A 26,922-nucleotide genomic window follows, 5' to 3' on the forward strand; every position below is an offset into this window, starting at 1 on the left:
AGTTTTCTGTCGAAGACTTGATATTGTTTAGGTTGTTTTTGATTTTTCTTAATACCCCAGCCGGCGTATTATTTTTGTGCGAGCCAATACAGTTGAGTGAGCATTATTCAACAAGCGAAAGTTGTTGATAATGTTCTATCGTAACCGCTGACGTAACAACCAGCGACGCGGATGCTTCACGCATACCATTATGTACTAATTATTATATTTGCTAAAATGCGCATAACCTGCAGAATACATTTTTTCAATGACGTAGGTAATGTAATTTTAATAGAAGTAATATATATCAATTTGTTGAAGTATTAGATATAAATTAAATAAATTCTGTTGACTGTGTGGCGATTGCGTCCACATTAATTTAGGTTGGCCACTCGGGATTGTTTGGAGTGCCAACCGATCACACAAGAGAGAGGGAGATAGAGATAGACGCCGGATGATCAACTACGAAGGATGCTAGTACAAACTTACAAAACTTTTACCCGCGAGAGTACTAGGCATTAAGTTGACACTATCATCATCATCATCATTCGAACCCACGACCTCCGGCGTTCCGTGCCGGTGCTCTAAACCACTGAGCTAACCGTTCGATTACCGCCTCGTTATAAAACCCTGTTGTGGCTTCATATACAGAATCTACTTTACAGTTGATAACCTGGTCAACCCCAATATTTGCATATTAGGAAATTGACTTGAGATGTCGCTCTTGTATATCTAAACAATTTGTTACGTCTTTAAAGTGATTACCCTCACTTCTAGGATTAATACAGAAATAAAATTTGAAAACAAAATTTTCTATATATATATATATATATATATTTATATTTACTTCTTCTGTGTGGTGATTTACAGAAGTGCAACATACGATAAACAGTACTGCCAATAAACTGTGTAAAGATCGAGTCGCTGATTTTATTTACAAGCTCATTGCATGATTTTAGTGTAATCTTTAACTTAAATGCAAACCTTTAATGTGTCTGGCCACAAATCTATGGATTTTTAGCAACTGTTTCCATGGGAAATTTAGTCACTGGTTGTTGTACAGATCTATTAAGCCATTAGTTGTTTGCGCGTCATTTAGAACAGGTCATGTCTTGTAAAACTTACTTCAGGTCTTATCATCCAGAAATTGACTTCCAGCCAAGCTTGCCGCGCCTATTTCTGCCGTGAAGCAGTAATGTGTAAGCATTACTGTGTTGATGATAAATGAGACTTAACATCTTATGTCTCAATTTGACGAGCGCAATTGTAGTCCCGGTCAGAATTTTTGGGGTTTTACAAGCACTGTGTTGTGATGGGCAGGGCCTATTAATTACCGTCAGCTGAACGTCCTGCTCGTCTCGTCCCTTATTTCATAAAAAAAACACTAATTACTTTAAGACCTTTCTAGCATTGTGATGCGCAAAATTTTCGTTCGCTTGCAGTGTCAAAGTAAATTTATTTCTCAAGCTCAGACCAATTAGACTAAGTACCTAAATAATTATAATAATCACTGGAGTATGCAAATTTGTGTCTTAATATTACAAATTTCATGAGCAGGCACTCATATTAAAATTAATAATTCGTATCGTCTGTACAGTAATCATAAGTTATATATAAAGGTGCAGTTTGCAGGGTAATTATGGTTTTTCTGTGATCATGTTCCAAGGTCGTATGTAGGGTTTGCAGGGTCATTTTTACAACATGGCTGGTAAGACCCTAATTACAATCGAGGCGGTCAATCAAGTCAATTAATTAATAAATTCATATCTACGTGCTCCCCAGTAACAGCTCCTTCCATTTGACCGCATACGAAAAGCAGCTCGAATCATCGATTTGAATAGTCATCTCCGATCGGCTTGATTCTTTGGCGTTGCGTAGAGATTTGTGTTCTCGCTGCATCTTCTACGGATTATCACGGGGACTGCTCAGAAGAGTTGTTCGGGTTAATGCCAGCAGCTGAATTCTGCCATCAGACATTACGTTAAAATGCGGAATATCACCCGTATCATATTGACGTCTGGCATTCTACAACCTCGCCTTTTGCGAGGAATTTCTTGATTCGCACAGCGACTTTGTGCAATCAATTACTGACTACAGTTTTCCCGAACCGATACGCATAGAGCATATTCCCAATTCAAATACCGGATACGCATCTGACATTAAGCCCTAGTTTTGCGGATGTCCATGAGCGGTTGCCTCACCACTATTAAATAATAATTAATTGATTTTTTCAGCGCAATGATTATTCATTTATATGAATAATTTAATGAAGCCTTTATTGCAATTTAATTTATGCTATAACTAAATAATATGCAGATATTGAAAACATATTTGTGCTGCAGAAGAGAGCAATTCGAGCAGTCTATAAAATGCGTTCAAGGGATTCATTGAGAGAAAAGTTTGGTGAAATAAATATTATGACAGTACATTGCCAGTACATATACGAGAACCTCTTATACGCTCATAAAAATATTAGACAATTTAAAAAGAATAGTGATGTACACAGTGTCAATACTCGAAACAAACATAAACTCGCAATTCCATCTACTAGGCTCCGTAAAATTGCTAAAGCTTTTAAAGTGGATTGTGTTATATCTTATAATAAACTCCCGAATGAAATTAAAATTTTACCTATTAAAAAATTTAAATTTAAATTAACATCTAAGGCCTATTATAATGTGAAAGATTATTTGAATGATAAAGATAGTTGGAATTAATGTTCTAAATTTTGTTAATGAATATTGTTATACTCATTTGAATGCTATTGTAACTTTTGTACTTCATCCTGACTTGCACTAAATAACTTATAAAGTTTTACAGTGAATAAAGATTTTTTGACATTGACTTTGACTAACTTATACTAAATGTCTTTTTTCAGCGCAATGGCTCAAAGGAGTTCGACGGCCGGTTTTTAATGAACACAGGCGCGAGCGAATTCTCGAATCTCGGCAACGTCGAGAAATGGAAGTACTCGAATAGGACGCTGTACCGGGATGAGTGCGGAGAGGTCCGGGGCTCCACCGGGGAGTTGTGGGCGCCGGAGCTAGGGCAACAGGAGATCACTATCTTCGCACCGGATATATGCACGTATGTATTCAAGTAGTGGGAGGCTCCTTTGCACAGAAAGCCGGCTAGATTATGGGTACCACAACGGCGCCTTTTTCTGCCGTGAAGCAGTAATGTGGAAGCATTATTGGTAGTTTTCCGCGCATTATCCGCCATAATGCTCAATGTTGAGTGTTCCAACTACAGCAACGCTTCGCACAATCAAGCACTCTCAAAAGTACTGCTTTGGGTTGATGCGTGCAATCGACCAACCTTACCAACTCAGTGGCAGAAAATTAACAAGTGTTTTTTCATTAAGTTGGCATTGATCGAAATTTTATTTATACCTAGTCTTGCCATAAATACTGAAACAAAGAAAAAAAACTATTGCAAATAACATTTATTACTTTTACAGTATGTTAGTTTAATACATAAATATAAAACAATTTAAAATACAAAAAGCTTATTCGAAGTGATCTCCATTGGCTGCAATACAGTCCTTTAAACGTTGAGGCCAGTTATCAATAGAAGCACGCACTCCTTCCATGGGAAAATTCGTCACTGCCAATCGTACGGATTGTTTTAGGGACTCCAAATTATCATGGCGTTTAGAGCAAGCCGTACTCTTTAAAACTAACCGTAAATCATAATCCAGCGGATTAAGATCGGCACTAGATTTTACGGTCATTAATATCTGTAAAGCACCGCATAGCATGTTATGTAACTCTTAATTCAATTATATTAATTGAATTTGTAACCATAATTTATGAACGATGTTGGATTCGAACCCGCGCCCTCTCGAGATCCGTCCGAGCGCTCTTCCAACTGAGCCAACCGTTCGAGTGATGTATGGATCGTTAATATTGGTATGTCTTGTTCAACTCTCAGGCTCCGTCTACAGGATCTACTTTACAGTTGATAACCTGCTCAACCTCAATAATTGCATATTAGGAAATAGACTTAAGATGTCGCACTTTCAAATCTCAATAAATTATCTTAAAAATTACAGATATATGACTCTCGCGAAGAACAGCTCTGTGAGGATAGATGGCATAGACGGGGTGATGTACGTCGCTAACAGGTCCGTCTTCGATAACGGATACAACTACCCTAAAATGGTATAAATTATATTATTATTGTTTATAATTATTTATATTTTTCGATTGTTGCAACATGTCGGGACATTCATAAATCTTCGAATGATAGAAGCGCATACACGACCCCACAGCCCGATAATGATTGTCCAATTTTGATTTTCGAATGAAAAAATGATGAGAGTGAAATTTTAAGATGCGCGCGCATCACTATAACACAAAAGTAATTGGTTGAAGTTGGTTCCTGAAATTTTCTGACGTTTGCGACATTCGTTTTCTTTTTGGTTTCTTCGTCTATTATTAGGATAGGCAAAGGTTTCTAGCCCTTACAGCCGTATTCGTTATTTAATAATTAATTGTCAAAGACATTGTTGCAAGATTTTTACAATATTGTTCATCAAACGTAGAATAGCACGAGGAATAAATAATTTTAAGGATTAAGGAAGCCAAAGAAGACTCACTTTTGAGTCTCGTGCCAGATTTTGGCGAGACAACACGTCCTGAGGATGCCTCGAGTAGAGGCGAAACACGTGTCGAATTGTTTAAAGACAAATATTGGCGGAATTAACACTAAAGAAAACTCAAATCGTTTATATAATTATGGATTTCCGCAAAGTAACGCCTACTTCAATAAATTTTTAAAAGAAGTATAACTTCTTGCGTGCATACATAAGTACACACACTTTTATTTTCTGGATCGAGGAGGAACGATCGTACCGGTCACCGCCGCTTTGCTTTCGATAGCCACTGCCCATCCGTGTGTTAGTCATTTATTTACTTAATAACTTAATACAGGATAAAGTAAAAAAAGCCATTTACAGATTCCTACGAGTAGCTAGTTAATATAAATCATGAACAATGTGAGGAATTACTGTAGAAGGGGTTGGTAATTTAAACGCACTTAGTAAAATTGAAATATCTGTAATTTACACATTCGACTAATAATTATCTGTTGATGGAGAGTTGTTTCACCTGATTCCTGCCGTCGAATTCCACCTTCGACACACGCCACAAGTTAGGATATCATCCCCACCATCTGAATGTGTGGCGGTCTTCCACAGTGCGGTTTTCAAGGAGCTTTTTTCACTGCAAAGCTGTGGAAGGAACTTCTGCTGTGGTTTTGCAAGAGAATGTGGGCGGCAGTGATCACTTAACACCAGGTGACCATAAAAAAAATTATAATAATAACTGACTTAATACAATTTGGGCCGCGTGACCCCTTAGAATTCACAATAAGTAATGCCTACTCGAACTGAGCGCTCTGGCTTATATAGGGCACGACCGTCCACCGTGATGATGCTACCAACTGTTAGTTGGTACTGTTGTAGTGCCAACTACAATATTCATTCACTGTAGTTGGCACTACAACATTCACATTCGAGTTGACATGACTTATTGTAAATTCTAAGGGGTAACGCTGTCCAATTTATAATTAGTGGAAACTGTAAAATACAGATATTTCAATTTTAAGTGCGTTTAAATTACCAACCCTTTCTACTGAATGTGTCCGATTTCAGTCTAGTAGAGACGAAATTATGAATCTTATGGGTTTGAACAGATTTGATACGGGCATCTTTTCAAATATACTTGCCCGTCCTGTATCTAAGGATGTCATAAGCTGGTTTGAATCCATTAGTGTTATTTGTTGAAGACTGTATAACTTGCTTTTCCTTTTATTAACTTAATTTTAAGTTTGTTAAGTTTAGAATTTTGTTTAAGTGTTGATGTACTCAGATTATAATGGAGCTGAAGAATTGATAATAACATAAATGACTTTCTAAATGATACATTGGGAATGGAAGGACCGCCCTCAGACTATTAAATAATATGTTTAATTGTACAATATTACTTTGTAAACATATTTTTTGATAGAAAAAAGTCCGCTTGAGTTTGTTGCGCCCAATCTTATCAAGTCTAAGGCATTCGTTTTGGAATGGTTTTTTGTCTTTCAATAAGTGATGTCACATCCTATTTTGAATAAAAATATTTGTGTTTGAATATTATCGAAAATTTCTTTTTACATATCTTCAATTTTAGCTCATGTACATACATATAAAAGTCCCTAAATAAAAAACCCTTCTACATAAATGTGACGGTGCGGTGATGTGGTACAGGCGTGCTACTGCGACGAGGTGCGAGATCGTGACTGCGTGCCGCCGGGCGCACTCAACGTGTCTGCGTGTCGCCTGGGCGCTCCCGCCTTCGTGTCGCGACCACACTTCCTGTACATGGACCCCCACTACCCCGGCAAGATAGACGGACTGCGACCCACAGAGTAACTATCATTATTACATTACATTACTACAAACATTGTATATAGTCCAGTCACTTTAGCTTAAATTAGGTAAGAATCTCGGAATTCCAGATACCCAGCTGTAAGTCTGTAAATACTTGTATATTGACACCCTAAAAGTTGTCTCAAAACCTACATATGGTAGGGTGTACGCAACTATTTAATTTCAAGGTCAAAGGTCACAAAAATAGCTTTTTTGTAAATATCTCATTTCCTATGGGTTTTTTGCTGTTTGTGTTTATTATCAATATTGTAGAATATAAAATTCTCTACAAATTTTGTTTAAAAATTTTTTTATACGGTTAACCGTTTTCGAGAAAGAGGGCGGAGAGCGCGCGGTCACAGCATCACTTCAGGTCAACCGGTGCCTCCGGTCGAAAACGCGCCATACATAGTTGATGAACTATCGATAAATCAATGATTAGAAATATTTGTCAATTTTTATAATGGCGTTCCGTGCCAGTGCTTCTACCAACTGAGCTAACCGTTCGAGTGACGTATCGTCATAAAATCTTGTATGCTTCGTTCAACTCTCAGGTTGTGGCTTAATCTACAGGATCTACTTTACAGTTGATAACCTGCTCAACCCCAATATTTGTTTATTAGGAAATTGACTTGAGATATCGCTCTTCTAAATCTAAACAATTTGTTATGTTTTTAAAGTGATACCCCTCACTTCTAGAATTAATACACAAACAAAATTTTATGAACGATGCGGGACTCTAACCCACGACCTCTGGTGTTCCGTGCTAGTGCTCTCCCAACTGAACTAACCGTTCGAGTGACGTACTGTCATAAGTATTTAATGAGACTGTGTTATAATACTTGCTCGTGTATAAACGGCTCGAGTCGACTAAGTGCGTGTAAATCAGTCAGAGAAAATTTGAATAATCATTACATAATGGCGTGCCCAGGGTTATATCAGTGTATTTTACCAGTGGGAGTTTCCTTTGCACAGGATGCCGGCTAGATTATGGGTACCAGCAACGTACAACACAACGGCACCTATTTCTGCTGTACAGCAGTAATGTGTAAACATTATTGTGTTTCGTCTGAAGGGCGCCGTAGCTAGTTAAATTACTGAGCAAATGAGACTTAACATCTTATGCTTAAGGTGACGAGCTCAATTATAATGCCGCTCAGAAACCTTAGGTGTTTCAAGAATCCTGAGCGGCACTGCATTGTTATGGGCAGAGCGTATCAATTACCATCAGCTGAACATCCTGCTTGTCTCGTCCTTTTTTTTCATAAATTATAAAAAAATAATAGGGCAAGCCAAGCCAACTATGGAAGTTGTTTAATAATAAAAAAATGTAGCATTAATCTTAATATATATAAATTACGTTTCACGTTGTTTGTCCGCGATGAACTCCTTAACTAATGAACGGATTGTAATGGGGATTAATTACTTCATGGAGTGCAGTTTTGTCCAACTTGAGACAGGATAGTTTTTATTTCGATTTGGAACTCATACTTATTTTTATTTTCAACCTTTTTTTTTATGGACATATTTTCTATGAGAGAATTTAGTGACGCACAGTTTGACAGTTCCGCTGTGAAACAATTTCATTATTACAACAGGGAACATTTTTTACGAAATAATTCTTGATGTTTTGATTATTGGCAAACTGGACTCCTAAACTAATGAACGGATTTTAATGGGATTACTTTATGGAGTGTAGTTTAGTCCAACTTGAGAGATAGGATAGTTTTTATTTCTATTACCCGATTATATATATACCCTATATTAGGGACCCATAATTATTTTTATTTCCAATAATTGTTTTGTATGGACATATTTTCTTCGAGAGAATTTAGTGTGAAACAATTTCATTTTAACAAGAGGGAGCATTTTTTACGAAATATTGCTTGATGTTTTGAAATATTATCGGCAAATTCCTATATAAACAGTGTTTTTTTTATTATTTACAGAACAACGTCTGTCGGGACAGCTAGTGTATATATATAGACTTTATTGTGACAAAGTTTCAAGCGATTTAACATACCCATTAAAATTCTGCATTAGCATTTTAAGTCATTTCATTTTCGTGTTATTTCAGAGATATGAACTTCAGGCTATCTCTGGAGATGTATACCGGCATGCCGCTCAACGTGGCTGCTCAGTTGCAGATCAACCTGCTGGTCAGGCACGTGCCGGCTATGACGTGAGTACACCCTTGGGATGCATCAATAAATAACGTAACACGAATTTTATGATTTTTTGACCCCTCAAACCCCCCCTCAAGACCCCTTTTTCAAAAAACCACATTCTAGAACAGGAAGTGATACAATCTACACTTCGGCTTCTGTCTTTATAATAAAATAAATTAAATGAAAATATATGAAATGGCTTGAATGTAGCGAAGTCTTTAATATATTAACCCTCTTATTCATAATGGTCCGCTAACTTTAAACAGCCGCTAAGGAGTGTTTTTTCTCATTCTGACTTAGGTCAATAGAAGATGACAGAGTGAGAATTAACAATGCTTTAAAAGGCATTTATTTTCACAAAATTGATTCCTTTAGAATTCTTTTTGATGTCATTTCTAATAACTACTAGATACTACTACCGCTTCGGAAACAAATGGCGCTCTGAGAGAGAAGAAGCGGCGCCAGAAACACTCCCAGCATTCTTTTTTGCGCTCTTTTCAATTAAAATATACAATATTGTTCAGTCATTTCTATCGATATAAAATAATCACAATCTAGTCCCAGGCTGTCCGATCATTTAGATATTCAGCAGTGGATTTACGACAGAGCCACTTTTGTTATAAAACATTTAAATTTATTTATAGATAACGCCTGAACAGTGGCTGGAACTTTATTATAGAAGTGTATACGTTTACCCTTAAAGCTATTATGTATCTTATGAAGCCTACTAGAATTTGTTACAAGCAATTCTTCGGGACGGGATTCGAACTCAGTACCTCTATCTTAGTAGCAGAGTCACTAACCCCTGGCTATATTGGTAAAGTAAAGTAAAAACGTATGAATGAAAAAAAAGTATGAATTTATTCAAGACTATACAAAAAATTCTATACATAGTAAAATTAACTAATTAAAAATAGGATGTCATGAAAAGGACATCCACTCAGCATTTTTGGAATTGAAATATGGATCACCATAATTCCAACACTGATTTTTCACATACCAAGTCGACCTGATGACAGAAGACCTATAGTCTTAAAAGTGACCGTCTAAAAAGAGAAGAAACTAAAAAGATTGAATTGTAACGGGAGTCTTAAAAGTTTTTTTTTTATTATATTAAATAGGATTTTTTTTTATAATTGAAGCTTTTTGTGATTATTATTATTTTTATGCCTCCGAACACTTTTGTTTCTCTAATAATAATGATTATTTTTGATCATGTTCCAGTTTGAACAACCGGCTGCCGGATGGTGATACGCTTGTGCCGATGTTCTGGTTCCGGCAGGAGGTGCGGGTCACTGACCGGTACGCACGACTGGCTCGGTTCGCGCTCGGCTTGCGGAGTGGCATGCCCTACGGTTTCTACGTGCTCACGGTGAGTCCCAACCCTAATGACATCGATAGTTTCAGTTCTTTTTAAATGAAAATAAGGGACGAGACGAGCAGGACGTTCATCTGATGGTTAATGATACTTCAGTGCCGCTCAGGATTCTTGAAAACCCCGAAAATTCTGAGCGGCACTACAATTGCGCTCGTTACCTTGAGACATAAGATGTTTAGCCTCATTTTCCCAGTAATTTCACTAGCTACGACGACGTTCGCACCGAAACACAATAATGTTTACACATTACTGTTTCACGGCATAAATAGGCGTCGTTGAGGTACTCATAATCTAGCCGGCATCCTGTGCAAAGGAAGAATGAAACACTAGAAAAATAAAGCCCTTTTTAAGTACAGATACCGCGCGAGTTGAATGCAGTCGGGGCCTGAGGTAAAGACCGGGATCTCCCCCCGCTGTTCGCACACTTCGCCTCGAGTGCCCAGAGTGTAGTGCTGTTCCGTCTATATCAATTATCGTACGCTTACGGTGCTATCGCTATAATACTGAAACTTCTTTATCGACGTTTGAGAGAAATTTTGTAGCAATTTCGTCACGATTTTTAGTTACGCGCCATGTTGTTATTAAAGTTCACGTAGATCAAGACGTAAAGAATGCATGTCTATAATAATTTTTTATCTATAATTTAATACCGAAAACTTCTGTGAAGTAAATAGTAGAAAAATGATATATTATAAAGAAGTTTTACTTCTAAACTGTGCAGAATTTTTGGGTTTTTCAGAATCTTGAGCGGCACTGCATTGTAATGGGTAGGGCGTATCAATTATTATTTCTCTCGTCCCTTATTTTCATAAAAAAAAATTGTTCTCATTGAATCCTAGTGCACTGTCTGGTATTTTATTATTAAATTTGATCTCTACAGATTTATTATAATATTATTAAATTGAAGCTGCTTCTGGTTGTTTCAGGCGATAGGTGTTGTATTAATAATGGCATCCATTTGGATACTGATGAAGAAGCTCCTGAGGTCACCCGAAACCTCGCCCATACTTCAAAACTCATCGCAGGAGAATATTTCCGATGAGAGATAGTAAGGATTATCTGCAAACATTTCATATTAAGCTAAAGCCGACTTTATCCCGACGTTGCATATAACGCAACATAATATACTATTTGATTTATGGTTTTGTTAATATATATACTATAAAAATCGGTAACAGTGAATGTCTAATATTACTGTATGTAATATTTGACTTAAAGTTACTATTTAATAATGTCACATCGACTATAAATACCGTAACGGTAAGAGACCCCGCAAACTGCAGACTTTTGATCGGCCGATAGTTTGGTTGGATTCTTAATCAGTATGAAGATGTATGCGAGTGCGCACATTATAACGATTCGGTATTGGCCGACAATAGAGTTTGATGGGCTACACGATTGCCTTCAAACTGAACCGTCAGCAAACTATCGGCCGACTGTTAAATAAGTGCAGCGCTCTTCTAGGCGCGCACACCATCGATTGTTTAGTCAGCCAGACTCATCAATAGCCGATTTAAAACTAATAGCGAATCGTCCCTAAAACTGTCGGCCGATAGTTGTCTAGTGTGCGCACTCATCACAGAGCCAACTGTTTAGTCGGGCCAGTGTGCGCACTTAACAGCCGAACTCAACCAAACTATCGGCCGATCGAAAGTCTGCATTTTGCGGTGTCTCTAAGAGTTTAAAATACAACCCGGTTACATTATCTCTGGACGTGACGCCGATGACGTCACATCGTCGCTTAAGTACGGTGTGCAAAACAAGCATCACTTGGATATTATTATTAATAAATAAACAACTTCATTTTGCAGTGTTATAGATTGATCTAAAGGTGTTGTGTTGTGATGCTGATTATTATTATAATAATGTTGAAATATCAATTCAAGGATATGGGTTAGATGCAAAAAGTATTTATTTTTCTGCCAGAACTATTGTAGCGACACATAACAACTGACAACGAAAGTCAAAACGTAACAATAACAAAATATCTAGACATTAAGTAATGTTAATGAAACTGCAAACCGTACTAACGAAACAGGACGAGCGCGAGGGGGTGAAAGGCTAACGGGAGGGGGCTTCACGAAGTCCAGAGATAGTGTGGCCGTGTATTAACTGTATTGTAACTTAAAGTTACCATTTAATAAGGACATATTCATGAAGGTATATAAATACTCTTGTGTACTACTAAGTATGAAGTACCAATAAGTATAACACTTATATAAAGAGGTATTAACAGTTAAAATACACACAAATGTGTAATGCTTTTTAATCTTGGACAAATTAACCACTGGACGCGTAACGAGAGCCGTGTTCATCCTTCTTGCAACTTACTGAGCCTAATAGCCTCAGTAAGCAATATGGCGTTGTCAGTATGACGCGAGATCTCGAAGTGACACATTATAACAAAAATGGGCAAAATGCGTTCTTTTCGCGTGTTTTAACAATTTCCACCTAATATGGTACCTATTTTTTGGTATTATAAGTAATTTAATTAATTTGATGGGATTATATTATGTATCACTCACTGACCTTGTATAAATACCATTGGACAGGCTTTTCCATATGTTTGACAGCAAATTTTGCCACAAAGCGCCACTCGCGAGCGTCCAGAGAACTAATTTTGACGTATTAAAACAAATGGCTGGTAAGGAACGAAAAATACTCTGAAGTATTCTTGCAATTCGAATTAATTTCGTTCGTTTTCCGTGTTATTTATTCTTCAAGAATCAACGTTATAAAGTATACATTTTTTTTTGTAAGTAAATAGTTTCCCAGCATCTATCGATGTTGCTGAGGTTGTCATCACTAGTTTTAGTACCGCAGACTCTCGCTACATGGCCAACAGCGCCAAAATGTCGAATATCAAACATCCACAAAAGCACTTTGACAGCCGCCAGTCCAGTGGCATATACATATGTTAGAGGTCAGTGGTATCACTGATTCATTCACTTGTCATTTTTATTTCTTGTATAGCTTGAAGCAATATTGTTATAATCAGAAAAGTACCTTCAACCCGCGAAAATCTGTAGATCGTGATTTCATATGTTCTTCTTCGGTTTATGTCCAGTTGTTAATGAGTCTAAGTTTTTTATCTGTCCATGATATTTTGATTATTAAATGTGATATTATATCTATACTAGTTTATAAGGAATTGTTATTGTTATGTTATCTATTTATATTATCTATTTGCCATTATAGTCAAATATTGAAATCACTAGGAAAATAAATTGTAAATAAGTGACTATTTGTACGGGTACGTATAAATAATATGTATTCGTACATACTACATGTATTCATTTTTTTTTAAATTACGACACGTTATGTCGAATCGGCCCTTATTCACTAGTAGGTAGTAAATTAACACTATAATTTTATGTTTAATCACAACGCATGAGCCGAGCGTAGCGTGCCGCGGCAGGGGCCGGCTAGTGCCAGAACCGAATCGGCCCTTGTTCACTATTAAGTCTCAAAGACAAATTTAAATATTGATAAATTGTTTGTACCCGTACTAATAAACTCAGCCGAAATTAAACAAGAAAAAATAGTATTTTTCAACTGTTAATATTGTATAATTCAAATTGTTTGCATCGATATGTTATGCTACGAAGGTCCACTTGTTTTTGTAAAATACCTATTATTATAAATAGCATGCGACTATATTATACTTCAGTGACTAGGTATCTGTTTAATAAGTAGATATCGGACATCCATTTTATCTTATATTATAGTAAATGAAAAAGTGACTAGACAATATTTTTATTAAATAAATATATTAAATTATTATATAGTTAAATTTATTGATCATGTATATATAAAATGATTGTGTGTTTATATTTTACATACGTTTTGTATTTATTATGTGTTCAACGAAAAGCTAGATAAAATTTATACGTATTAATAATAATAATATTGACACACTTTTTACACAAATTATCTTGCCCCAAGTTAAGCATATATAGCCTGTTTTATGGGTTACAAGACAACGATATATTCAATACAATATACTTACTTAAACATACATAAATACATTTAAACATCCATGACTCGGAAACAAACATCCATATTCATCATATAAATGCTTGCACCTACCGGGATTCGAACCCGGAACCTCTAACTTAGTAGGTAGGATCGCTAACCATTCGGCTATACAGGTCGTCAAATTAAGTATTATAATGTACTTAGATTCCAAGTATATTAAATTTATAAAACCGTTAGATTAACATACACACACATATATACACACACACAGCACACAAAGTTAGATACATAATAATAGTAATATTGACAAACTTTTTACACAAATTATCTTGCCCCAAATTAAGCATATATAGCCTGTGTTATGGGTTGCAAGACATTGATATATTTAATACAATAAACTTACTTAAACATACATAAATACATTTAAACATCCATACATATAAATCAACTTTTATTATGTTATTAATAATAATAATAATAATAAAAATAATAATGACGCACTTTTTATGCCCCAAGTTAAGCATCTATAGCCTGTGTTATTGTGAGTAGTTTTTTTTTCTCTTAGTTTATAATATTTATGTTAAGGTAAACTTGTTTATAATTACATCATATTATGTTTTTGCTATGGAAGAGCGGGGCCTCCAACTACAGGCAACTCATGCATAAAAGGAGACCACAACACTAATATTGTATGTTTTTGTATTTTGTTGTAATAAAAATAAAAAAAACATAACCTATTCGGGCCCATACTATATTGGCACCCATCACAATATTTAGGGTACACTTAAGGATGAAAATCATGTGCTTTGAATAACTTGAAAAAAATTACTGGGCGAATGAGACTTAACATCTTATATCTCAAAGTGACGAGCGCAATTGCAATGCCGCTCAATTGGCAAGGCGTATCACTTCCGTCAGTTGAACGTGTTCCAGTAACTTCAGTACTAGTTCAGGAGAAAGATTTTTTTACATCATAAAACACAACATCGCACCATATTTCTTTCGATTCTAATTAAAATTGTCATTGATGTTGAATAAATAGTGGATATATCACACGTTTCACAACAATAATAGCTGATTTTTATAGACACAAATAAAAGTAAACAAAATATCTGTGCAGCGCTGTCAAGTTTGTTTAGCACACCGGGTGTGCTGACCTTGAAAAAACCGGCACGCATGGCGAAACAAAAAATCTAATCACTCTATCTCATTTCTTTACATAAGACTCGCATAAGTTTTTCTTTTTCTCGTTTGAGTGAGACGGAAGCTATCAATTAGTCTAGTTACTACACTTGGGTCTATGGCCGCGAAATGAAACATCTCCTCTCCTATCCGCTTTGATGGAATCCGGGCCTTAGGATGCTGGTGTCCTATGTAACTTATAAAATACTAGCATATAGATCTCTTGACAGACTGACAATGGGTGACCGATTTTGATTTGTCGGTGTGTGCGTTAGCTAGTTAGCGTATTCCAAGCGTGACAGCTTACGACTTGTCAATTAAAATCGGTTATAGTTTTGTTTACAATGGTGCTTTTTTTAGCCGTGAAACAGTGAAATTACAAATGAGACTTAAAATCTTATGTCTCAAGGTGACGAGCGCAATTGTAGTGCCATTGAGATTTTTTGGGTTTTTCAAGAATCCTGAGCGGCACTGCATTCTAATCGGCTACTACCATCAGCTGAACGTCCTGCTCGTCTCGTCCTTTTTTTACTTTTTGTGCTTTTCTTTTTTGCTGTATCTCCGTTAGAGCTCTTCTCTCCCGCGCGGTGTGTTTGTCTATAAGCTAGTATTTTGTAACTTTATGGTGCTATGTATGTGATATTCGTAGAGATAAAGTGGCAAAAACTGAGTATTGTATTTTGTAAGTGATAGATATTTCGATAACAATTTCACAGAATCAAATTTAAATAAAATACTTTTTAAAAGAACACATACGAGTTCTGTCTTTAATTTTACGTTTGTGCGTACACTTTAATATGTAGATACATTATTTCTTGTTATTTGGGGTTTTCTTTGAGTTTTTCTGACATGCTTCTTCATGCTCCCTTAAATGTCATTGCTTGTGGCGGCGACTTGGAACGGGTCGTTCCCTTCCCTAAAATTTGGTCGAGAAAGGCGATGGCTGGTCCATGCATCATACTGTTGTGACCGGGAGCTACTTGTGGTGGCCTGACATCAGGAACTCTATTCATGTTGTTAATTGTTTATTTACTTTATTAGGGCCAATGAACAGTAATACAATAACATTTAACTGTATCTAATACATATAAACCTTAATTATTAATTGTGAAACCAACTATATTAGCCACAGATAAATTATATGAGAGATATACAGGTCCATCTATATAAACAAAAAATATAATATTTAAGTGCTTAGAAACTAAACGAGAAAACGAAATTAAAGGAGAAAAGAAAAATATCGAAGCATAGTGCAGATTATATAGACTATATAGACTGTGTTAATAAATATTATTGTTTATAACATAAGCATCAGTTTATCGCTTTCATTTACTATTTACTATATTAAATTAAATTAACTTAAAGTTGAATAATTAATTTAAACTTTTAAATCCATAAATGTTCCATGACTTATTCAGTGATTTACGGCCATTCTCAATATTTAGTCTATCTCCGGTTGTGGCCTTTTGGAGATAAAAAAAACGTAACTATCGTTGACTTCTGTCCCAATAAACTTATCGACGGTAATTCATCTTATCCGTACACCCTGTCTGTCAATAGGAGGCCGTATAGCTTACCAGAGATAGAAGTTTTTATAGAAAATACAACAGTGAACTGGCGATAAGAATGACTTATCGGGTATATTCGGACAGCTTCAGGTTAATGACAGCTAATTACCTACTGACAGTAGAATGTAGTAATTCATCTCTATCTGTAGATAGTATATTGGGAACGGCCGTTACAGACCAATATTTTTTTTCTACTAACTTAAATCTTCAATACATTAGCTTTTTTAATTATAAGAGTAGACCTGTGCCTTTAAAACATGAAATAGTACTTTAAGGTGAAGAGTAAGCAGAAAACACGCAAACATGGTGTTTTCAGACAAGTTTTGTGGTGAAAATATAGCATTTCGAGCTATGAACATTACTTAATCCTGTTACACATATCCTTAAGTCTTGTTTGTAGGTTGCTAATGCTTGCTGTTGGTTATAGTTAACACTCCCGAGCCTTTTTGAACTACCACTTTTCTTTGCAGTTAAACAAGTTTTTTGGCATAGCAGGACGCATTTTTTAGTACTACTCTCAGAAAAGTTATTCTTATAGCTTGTACTTTTTTGTGTAGGTACATTTATTCAGATTAGTAGTGAATAACGAGGATTGTAAACAAATAAACTGTTTTCCACGCAAGAACTTTGAAAATATTGGCTTTGTTACATAGATGGCAAGCCGGCAGCCGTGAACTCATATCGCTCAAGGTCGCTAGCATTTAGTGTCGCCTTTATATCTAAAGCCGGGTCCGCTGCGTGTGCCGTGTTTTCGTGTTTGTCAACACAATAACATGTTTAATAAACCGATAAGGGGCGTGTTTAACTGTTTTGTTAAATAAAACATTTTAACATGTTTACCGCGACAAATTGATAACATCACCCGCGTTCGCCTGCGCCCTGCGGGGAGGGAAATTAACGCATATTATGTTAGCGGTCACTGAAAGAAGACCTGTTATTCGTAGATAGCGATAATTCTATTTGGTTTGCTTGTGGAATAAAGAAAATACTTTTATTTTTTATACAACTGATAACAGAAAAAGCGGTATTTTAGAATATTACATTGGTAGATCATAAAAATAAATACAAGCTGTATACACTGTCGGAAATAGCAAACATTTTCCGAATAGCAAAAGAGGAAGACAATTAAAAGTTATTTTCTTAAAATTAAATTAAATTATACTCCTTATTTTTGAAATGAAACAAAAACAGGTGCAGCGGACGGACTGTTTTGCTGACTTGATTTTTTAAGGCGAAGAGTAAGCAGAAAAGACGCAAACATGGTGTTTTTAGACAAGTTTTGTGGTGAAAATATAGCATTTGGGGCTATGAACATTACTTACTGCTGTTACACATAACCTTAAGTCTTATTTGTAGGTTGCTAATGCTTGCTGTTGATTATAGTTAACACTGCCGAGCCTTTTTGAACTACCACTTTTCTTTGAAGTTAAACAAGTTTTTTGGCATGGCGTGACGCATATTTTTGGTACTTCTCTCAGAAAAGTTATTCTTATAGCTTGTACTTTTTTGTGTAGGTTAATTTATGCAGATTAGTAGTGAATAACGAGGATTGTAAGCATATAAACTGTTTTCCACGCAAGAATTTTGAAAATATTGGCTTTGTTACATAGATGGCGGGCCGGCAGCCGTGAACTCATATCGCTCAAGGTCGCTGGCATTTAGTGTCGCCTTAACATGTTTTATTATAAGTTTTTATAAAACAGCGGATTTGGCTTTATAAAAGCAACTTTTTGTGACGTTTTGTCTTTACTTAAAATGTAAGTTGAGTTGAGTTAATGATGCTGATAAATGTCATAGGTGACCATTTAGGTGACGTTTGTAACTCTTTATTTAATAATTAATTTCTTTTGTAGATTTAATAATAAGATAGCAAAAATGTTAATGTTATTGTTATTGTTGAAACGAGACGGTTTTATAAATAACAGTTAGCAGTTAAATTGATTGAATGATATTCATATATAATAAAGTTGTTTTGAAATAAATGTATATTTTTATTGTATCAGTTCTTTTATTTCACATATGAATAGAAGTTTAACAAAAAAAAAAATTATTGAAGTAGGCATTACTTTGCGGAAATACATCATTATACAAATGATTTAAGTTTTTTTTAGTGTTAATTCCGCCAATATTTGTATTTAAACAATTCGACACGTGTTTCGCCTCTACACGCCCAAATTCTGGCACGAGACAACACGTCCAGTCAACCAAATAACTATCTTGGTTGATGGGCTTATAAAACTGCTAATTGAGTTAGAAACATTCCAAATTACTGACTCACGATAAATAAATCAAATATAACATAATAACAAAATATATAATTTATCAGTGCATTATTAAATACTGCATTGGACAAGAATGTTCGAGAATTATTGTCATGTTTATTATTAATTGCATATATATATTATTATAATTTATTGTAAAGTAATATAGAGCGAATCTTAATGTGAATTTGAGAAAGTTTTTCACTGCTACCCTTACAAAGTTAACATAAGTTAACAGCGGCGTGAGACACGCTAGATGCGTGTTTAGCGTTAATCCACGCGCGTTGTTAATGGGACAGGTGGCCATCTTAGAGACGTGTACTGATGTCAGGCATAGTCAAAGAAACAACTGATCAAGAGAATTGTTTAAAAAATATTTTTGAATGTTAATAGTTTTCGCTTATTTATAGGAACTATAAAAGCTCAATATTTGCAAGTTAACTGACTTAGAATAGATTTAATGATTATCACCCTGCAACGAGCTAAAAACAAAAAATGTTAATTCGGTCAAACCTAGGCATGATTTATGCATTTTTAGTTGAAGAATACAAATTGATATTTTTAAATGAAGATTTTAAACCAATCCATTATTTAAAGTTAAATTACAACTGTAGCTCTAAATAAGCAGGGTTCATGATAATTTATTTTTTGGAAACCGATTAGTAGGTATGTCTTAAATCTAAGTATAGTTGTCATGTACTTCCTATTGGACATATGATTCGACAGGTATATCAGGTGATAAAGGAAGACACTTAAAAATTATAGATAATTTTCTGTTCTAAGATAAAGAACGTAATATAACATATAACAATTGCTAAGCCATTTCTCTGATAAAAACATTTTATGCTGTACTTGTATACTCTGGAGAAATTAGATAACGTCTAAAAGAATATTCTGTGACCCTTTATAAAGCATTTAAATGCCTGGACTGTACATATCTTATCCGAAATCTCAATTTTAATGCTATAATTAGTAAATCAATTGATCTAGTTACGTTAAACTTACCTAATAGAAATCTGAAAACAGGAAATTATAATGAAAAATCTTAACGAGCTGTATTGTGAATGAGCGTGCCACAAGGTCCAATTCTAGGACATATCTTGTTCCTTCTTTACATCAACGATTTGCCATTTGTAGCCTCGAAAGATTGTGAGATGACACGTTTCGTCAATTTGACAGACAATCTAAGAAATTAATTATATAGGTAATAATCGTATCCGAGGAAAAACATATCTTAAAGGGGTTTATTTTAAACTTAGGGTTAATGTTAAATTACTTGTCAATTAACGCCAGTAGAACAAAATGCATTCAATTCCCCCCATTAAATGTACAAAAAGTATTAAGAAAATAAATATTTTAATTACAAAAAGCCTTCTTTTTATATTGTATCTAGTAAACTACATTATTTTGAAATAATAAACTGAAGCTGAAATAAAATTTTAATACGTACACAGATTTTAATTTTCTTATATCTAAGAACACATTAGTATTTACAACATAATGTACTTAAAAATAAACATTTGCAACAGTAACACGATATATGTATAAAAACATAATAAATATAAAAATCAAATTTAAAACAAAACCAATTTTAAGCAACATGGAATGACTCAACTACAGCTGTTCTCCCTATTTGATGAACTCCTGAACACATTTGGAGGTAGATGAAGATATATTTGGACATACCTACCTTAGGCACCTCAACAATGCTGCTGCATATTCTGTCTTACAAGGACTTAAAACGAATGCACCATAAAAAGCAAAAAGATAATTTCTTATGAAAACATGCGATATGATAAGCTTATTTTCTTTAAAATAAATCTGTGTTAGAAAACATTTATTTGATCTCAAATTTAATTGAAATTAAGTCAGATATTATAGTGATTAAAAAAGCGCATACACCTTCCTTAAAGGCCGGCAACGCTCCTGTGATTCCTCTGGTCCTGCAAGAGAATGTAGGCGGCGGTGATCACTTAACACCAGATGACATGAAAATTATCCTACTATTATTATAAAGAGGTAAAGTTTGTGACGTTGCAATCTACTGGAATGAGTTTGGAAATTCTGTTTACCATTAGAAATCCACACCATTTATGAGTGTCATAGGATAGTTAGATAGTACGGACATGACCTTCAGAAATAAAAAATGCGACCAAGAAGAAGATTGAGAAGTCATTGTTAGGTAGGTATCTTTTATGACCCCCGCCTTCCTACTAAATATGAATAGGAGTTCTAACAGTACTCAGGTTACTACAAAAAATATTCGATTGATGATATTATATTATTATTTCCTTCAACATTCATTTTAATATTCTACGCTTATTCTAGTAACAAGATTCAGTTGTCGAAGGGAGATTGTTATGTGGCGTAAGAGCGTAAGAAAGTGGCGACCAACGGCTTTTCGATGAGAGAGTCATGCTGCCGATTTATGAGGACAGCAGGAACGGGCCAGGTTCGACCGAATTAGTTGCACAGAAAATCGGCGTGCATAAAGGGCCTCCCCAACAATCCATCCTCGAATTGTCGGGTTCCAGTGCTCTGTAAACGTCTAGATCATTTGGCGTTGAGTAAAGACTTCGCTTCATTGGCATTTTTTACCGTTTTTTTATAGAGAGCGTTTCGAAGAGCTGTTTGACCTGATTCCTTCTGTTATAACACCTTCGCACTACTTAACAAAAAAGTTATATCATCCTCAATATCTGGATGTGTGGCGTTCCTCTACATGTGTGGATTTCTCTGACATAGGACTCTCTCTCTCTCGTTGATCCAGTGCTGATCAATAAAGTGACCCTATTGATATGACGGAGCCATTTTCTGTCGTGAAGCGGTAATGTGTAAGCATTACTGTGTTTCTGTCTGAAGGGCGCTTTAGATCTCTATCTAAGGCGCCCTATATAATTTCTCTAAATTACTGGACAAACGAGACTTAACATCTTATGTCTCAAGGTGACGAGCGCAATTGTGGTGCCGCTCAGGATGGGTGGGGGTGGGTGGGTTTTGTCAAGAATCCTGAGCGGCACTTCATTGTAATCGGCAGGGCGTATCAATTACCATCAGCTGAACCTACTGCTCGTCTCGTCCCTGAATTTCATAAAAAAACACCCAAACACTCGGTTGTCCTCCTCTAACATAAAAAAAGTTATTTCCACTGGATATAGTTGACATTCGCATGTGTCTTTATTGAATATAATTTGTCTTTTGTGTTTTTTGAACTTAACCTACTTACTACTTCGTTATTGATGACAACTTTATCTACAGATATGGTGCCCAAATTAATTCTTAATGCCGATTCAGATATAAATACTCTTATTACATTATTAACCCTAACTGTGTTATTAATAAACGCGGAATAAAGATATTCCAATTTTGAAACTTTGACTTCAACTTACATTTGTCACTACAGAATTACATGACGGAGAAGTGATTTTATACATGGAGTAACTTTACATTTCGTTTTTTAATAAGACAGTGTGAGTTGGATAATAATTATTTACTCTAAATGCCTCCTAAAAATTCTGTTATTGTAATCGTCTAATAGTGGGTTCTAATTAGTATGCAATGAACAATGGCCAAGAGGCTGTGGAGGTTCCGCAGACAGTAGATAAAAGTAAGTACCAGTAGAAAATGCAGGAGTTGTCTTTGACATTAGTCAATTAACCTACTATACATCCCATAATAGGTTATTCGTCTGGATTTACGTCGTGATTTTGGCCTATATTTTAACGTGGCTTATGAAACATACATAGTCTTTATAATCTAGAATCAGTATCTCTCTAGTGAAGGTTCGTTATCTTGGATCTTTCTTCAGAAACGTCTGCGTAACAGCGGGATCGAAGTCTCTAGGTTTTGACTTCGATATCTGACATCGGCTACGTTTCCGACTCCACAAGCCGACTGCCAGCAAAGTGCTTCCAATCACCTGTAATAAATATGAATTATATTTTATGTACAATTGCAATATCTAAGTTCAGAAGATGTTTTATATATATATTTTATGTTATAGATAAACCAGAGTTTGTTTAGCAACAGTAACAATGGTTGCTTAGTTACTTAGCGTGGGCAGATAGTAGGTAACTTTGCTGATATAGTTACGGCCGTTTTCGATAACATATCTATCCTTAGTTTAACTTAGTAGAGGTAGACAAATCTATCCTTTTACGCTTACTTACATTTCAAAAACCTATTGACAGATAGCATTGCACTATAACTATGGATAGATAAGATCTTGTCACTAAACGGTGACAGAAATGTATCCGTAACTATTTTAACTTCATATACGTTATTAAAACGGCCGTAAATAGATAGACGGGCGGTACGATCAATTTATCAGCTAGGTTCAAGATTTTTTAAGGATATATATTTATGCGGATGAAATGCATGATCGTCAGAATTTAAATTTGTTTGAAAAGAGAAGTGACAGTCACACCTTCAACACAAGATACAAATATAAATTGCGTAGGCTCTGTTTATTATCGTCTACAAAAAAAACATTAATTTTTTGCGGGAATGAGTGTCCGCATTTATAATAAAATACCAATATGTAATCAATAATATTTTAATTAAAACGGCTTATTACACTGTAAATGATTATCTGAATGCCCAAAGCGCGTTTTTACGAAACACAAAGACCAATACATACTAAGTAATTTAATTTAGATTTTTTTTTCCAATTTTTGACAAGTACAAGTATAATATGTAAATACCCAAGTGCTGAATAAATATCATTGTTTCATTTATTTCATTGATTTCATAACATTTTCGATAAGAAATCCGTTCATAGTGAGCGTCTTCATCGTGAAATGAGTTACACACACATACTCACGAATTGTTCCCGTCGGGGTAGGCAAAATGCCACTTGCTTCTATCTTTACAAACCTCACGCGCTTCCTCTACATTCATTACTCCTTACATACATACTCGTCGATTGTGGGTTTTTCGGACTTATCCTTTTCCCAAAACGTCCCCAATTTGGTCGACGATTGTTCTACGAGGTCTACCGCGACCGACTTGCCCACACACACGTGCCATACATATTTGATAAGTCATTCTTTCTTCACTCATTCGCCGCACATGTCCAAACCATTTCAGCATTCCTTTCTCAGTCCTTGCCGCAACATCTTCTTTGCGACCAGAGCGCGCTCGTATTACCGCATTCGGAATTATATCAATCAGTCTCACCCCACACATACTACGCAGTGATAGCATCCCAACTTAACGCGGCGGTTAACGACAATTAGCGTGGCGACAAGCACAGTCTGGCCGTTCATAAGAGCATGCAGCGCTCCATTCACACAGTTTCCCGCAGTTACTCTTCCTTTTAATATCGCCTTCATATTTTTCGTCTCTTATAAACATGCTACCCAAATGTAGGAATTCTGTAACTTGTTTTGCCCTTTCATTTTCAATCGTTATATTACATTCAGTCAAACTTTCTTCCTTCTCTAATACCACCACTTGCGTCTTTCTTCTTTCAAACCTCAAATAGCTCTCGTTCAAGTAGTCCATCATTTGTTGCAACTCATTCGCCGATGATGCAAAAATGACTTGATCATCGTCGTACAAGAGGCACCTAACAAACAACCCATATTTAGCCCACATTGCATTTCTCACATAATTAATGCAGTACCCCTTGAATAAGTTGAACAACTAAGGCGAGGCTACACAACCTTGTCTGATACCTTTGGAAATATCAAACCAGCCCGTATAGGCACCATTAATCCAAACACAGGTTCGAGAATCCCTGTACAGAGATTTCAGAGCCTTTATCGGAAATTTGTCCAACCCATAGAAAACCTTCCATAATTCCTTTCTATTCACCCTATTATAAGGCTTTTCCGAGTCTATGAACGCGCAATAACTTTCTGGTTTTTTGTCAGAAATTCCTTCCCATTCCCTCCCGAAATCCCGCTTGCACATCCCATACCCTATAACTAGTCACATTCATTACTCTTTCAATCAATAATCCCGCGATAATTTTGACATTCCTGCTGCGAACAGCATAATATATGATAATTACCGTTACAACTAGAACAATCATTATCATCGTCCAAATACTCAGAAGGCCTACCTCAGCGTGTCATTGGCTAAATTGTAGTGACCCTTCCGCAAAAGCCACAAAAAAGAAAGAATTTAATAGAATAAATTTATTATGTTTGTCTATCTTGATAGCTATACATTTCGGGCTAAAATCTAGTATTCAAATCTAATGGATTTGAAGATAAAATCTAATATTCAAATCTAATAGATTTGAAGATAAAATCTAATATTCAAATCTAATAGATTTGAAGATAAAATCTAATATTCAAATCTAATAGATTTGAAGATAAGCCCGGAATGTTTAGCTTAGACCTTAGATCATTTGAATATGTCTACCGAGACTGTGACTGTAGTGAAAACCACGAACGAGTAAAAAAAGAAGGACTCCGTGTCACCTAACATAACAGTGAAGCACTAAAACAAGCCGGTAAACGTGTAAATACATAGCAACCACGCAAACACTTACACTAATACAAGCTGATCGGCCGCCATTATGAGATTTGCCATCGTCTATGTCAGATCAGTTTGCGTCGCTATAAAATATTTTAAAAATGCCGTCGTGCGTTGTGAAAAAGTGTAAAAACAATACTATAAAAGTATTTGTGGCCATATATGATTATTTGGAGGGAGAAAAAATTGTGTAACTGATATCCCCCGTAACCGCACACACTCTAGCATAAAGGTGCTTCACTTGTAAATATCACGGCGCGGAGTCCTTCTTTTTTTACTCGTCCGTGGTGAAAACATCGAAAATAGTTGAGGTTGTCATGTAACCTCTATTTAGAGCAATGCACGCACACTAACAAAAAGTGACACGCAAATCTCAGTGTAAGACGTAGCTTGTCACGCACACTTAAGTAATGAACCTGGCCTGTTTTCATCGGTTGTCTAGCAGCAAGAGAAGAATCTAATCATTTATTATTAACACAAAGCATAATATACACTTAATACTTAAATTTAAGTACAAACATAAACCCATTCGGGTTTTAACGTGTACCGCAATCATCGCTAGAAGAGCGAAATAAAAATACTAAATACCACAAAACAAATAGGAAGTATTATAATGTAGTGCTTGCGGTCTATATGTTTATTTTTCTTGTCTCATGTTGTTTGTTTCGAACATATTTGTAAATCAAAGAAAAAATCCTGTTACAATCTGACCGATACCGGATCTGACATTTATTTAATCTAACATCATTTGAAATATTTGTTTCTTTACAACCTTTTTACATACATCGTCTTTGATGACTTGTTTTTTGCACGCAGCTGTCCTTAATTATATCTATAGATATGCTACCGGTAATGTGTATAATCCGGCATTCTATACAATATCTAGTTAGTACATTGTAATTAATGTAAAAGATGAGAAAATAATTTAACTGATTTTTAAATGGCTTATCGAGGATATTCTCCGAGAAAAATTAATCAAGTTAATCGATAATCTGTTTGGCCTAAGAAACAATGTTCCAGATAATATAGAGAAAATGTTAGAACTTTAACTTTAAATCTTTAAATGAGACAATTCGGTTGTGTTCCCTCTGATAGAGGGACTGAAGAAAATAACCAGGAAGAGTATAGTCTCAGCCATCAAACTTAATTGGCACAGTTTTTACAATTTAAAAAGTAATTAAAAATAGGTTCAAAATGAAAATCGAAAAAAGCGATTCCTGCACTATCCCCCAAACTGACACGTCGACTTATTAGCCTAAATAGACATGACATCCGAATCATGGTGGGCACCCTAAGAGCGCTTTCGCGCTACGTCCGATCCGAATACGATCCGAACCCGTGAAAATACGGTCCGGCGTAGCCGTATACTACTTCTAACGGTTGACAGAAGCCGGATCTAGTGCATAAACTACCATAGAAAAAGTTCTACGACTACTTTGGACCGTGTCTTCACGGATATAAATCGGATTCCAACGAAGTGCCAAAGCGCTCTAACGGGTCACACATC

At 35.5% G+C, this 26,922-nt stretch overlaps 2 protein-coding genes across 4 annotated transcripts in view; one reads left to right on the forward strand and one right to left on the reverse strand.

Moving 5' to 3' along the window:
* Positions 1-18,667, forward strand: part of LOC126967994 (protein croquemort-like) — a 46,033-nt gene extending 27,366 nt beyond the window's left edge. For 2 of the 3 annotated variants that reach the window (XM_050812757.1, XM_050812756.1), the window contains exons 6-11: positions 2,858-3,066; positions 4,034-4,142; positions 6,233-6,393; positions 8,472-8,576; positions 9,787-9,934; positions 10,867-18,667. In XM_050812757.1, coding sequence (XP_050668714.1) covers positions 2,858-3,066; positions 4,034-4,142; positions 6,233-6,393; positions 8,472-8,576; positions 9,787-9,934; positions 10,867-10,989 — 855 coding nt within the window. In that variant the 3' untranslated portion in view covers positions 10,990-18,667. The remainder of the gene's footprint in view (positions 1-2,857; positions 3,067-4,033; positions 4,143-6,232; positions 6,394-8,471; positions 8,577-9,786; positions 9,935-10,866) is intronic. The other variant, XR_007730104.1, reaches the window with a different exon arrangement.
* A 1,688-nt stretch (positions 18,668-20,355) lies between these two features.
* LOC126967993 (protein croquemort-like) overlaps positions 20,356-26,922 on the reverse strand; it is a 69,583-nt gene continuing 63,016 nt past the window's right edge. The window contains exon 10 of the mRNA XM_050812753.1: positions 20,356-22,848. Coding sequence (XP_050668710.1) covers positions 22,717-22,848 — 132 coding nt within the window. The 3' untranslated portion in view covers positions 20,356-22,716. The remainder of the gene's footprint in view (positions 22,849-26,922) is intronic.

Source organism: Leptidea sinapis, chromosome 14 (assembly GCF_905404315.1).
Source record: "Leptidea sinapis chromosome 14, ilLepSina1.1, whole genome shotgun sequence".
NCBI lineage: Eukaryota > Metazoa > Arthropoda > Insecta > Lepidoptera > Pieridae > Leptidea > Leptidea sinapis.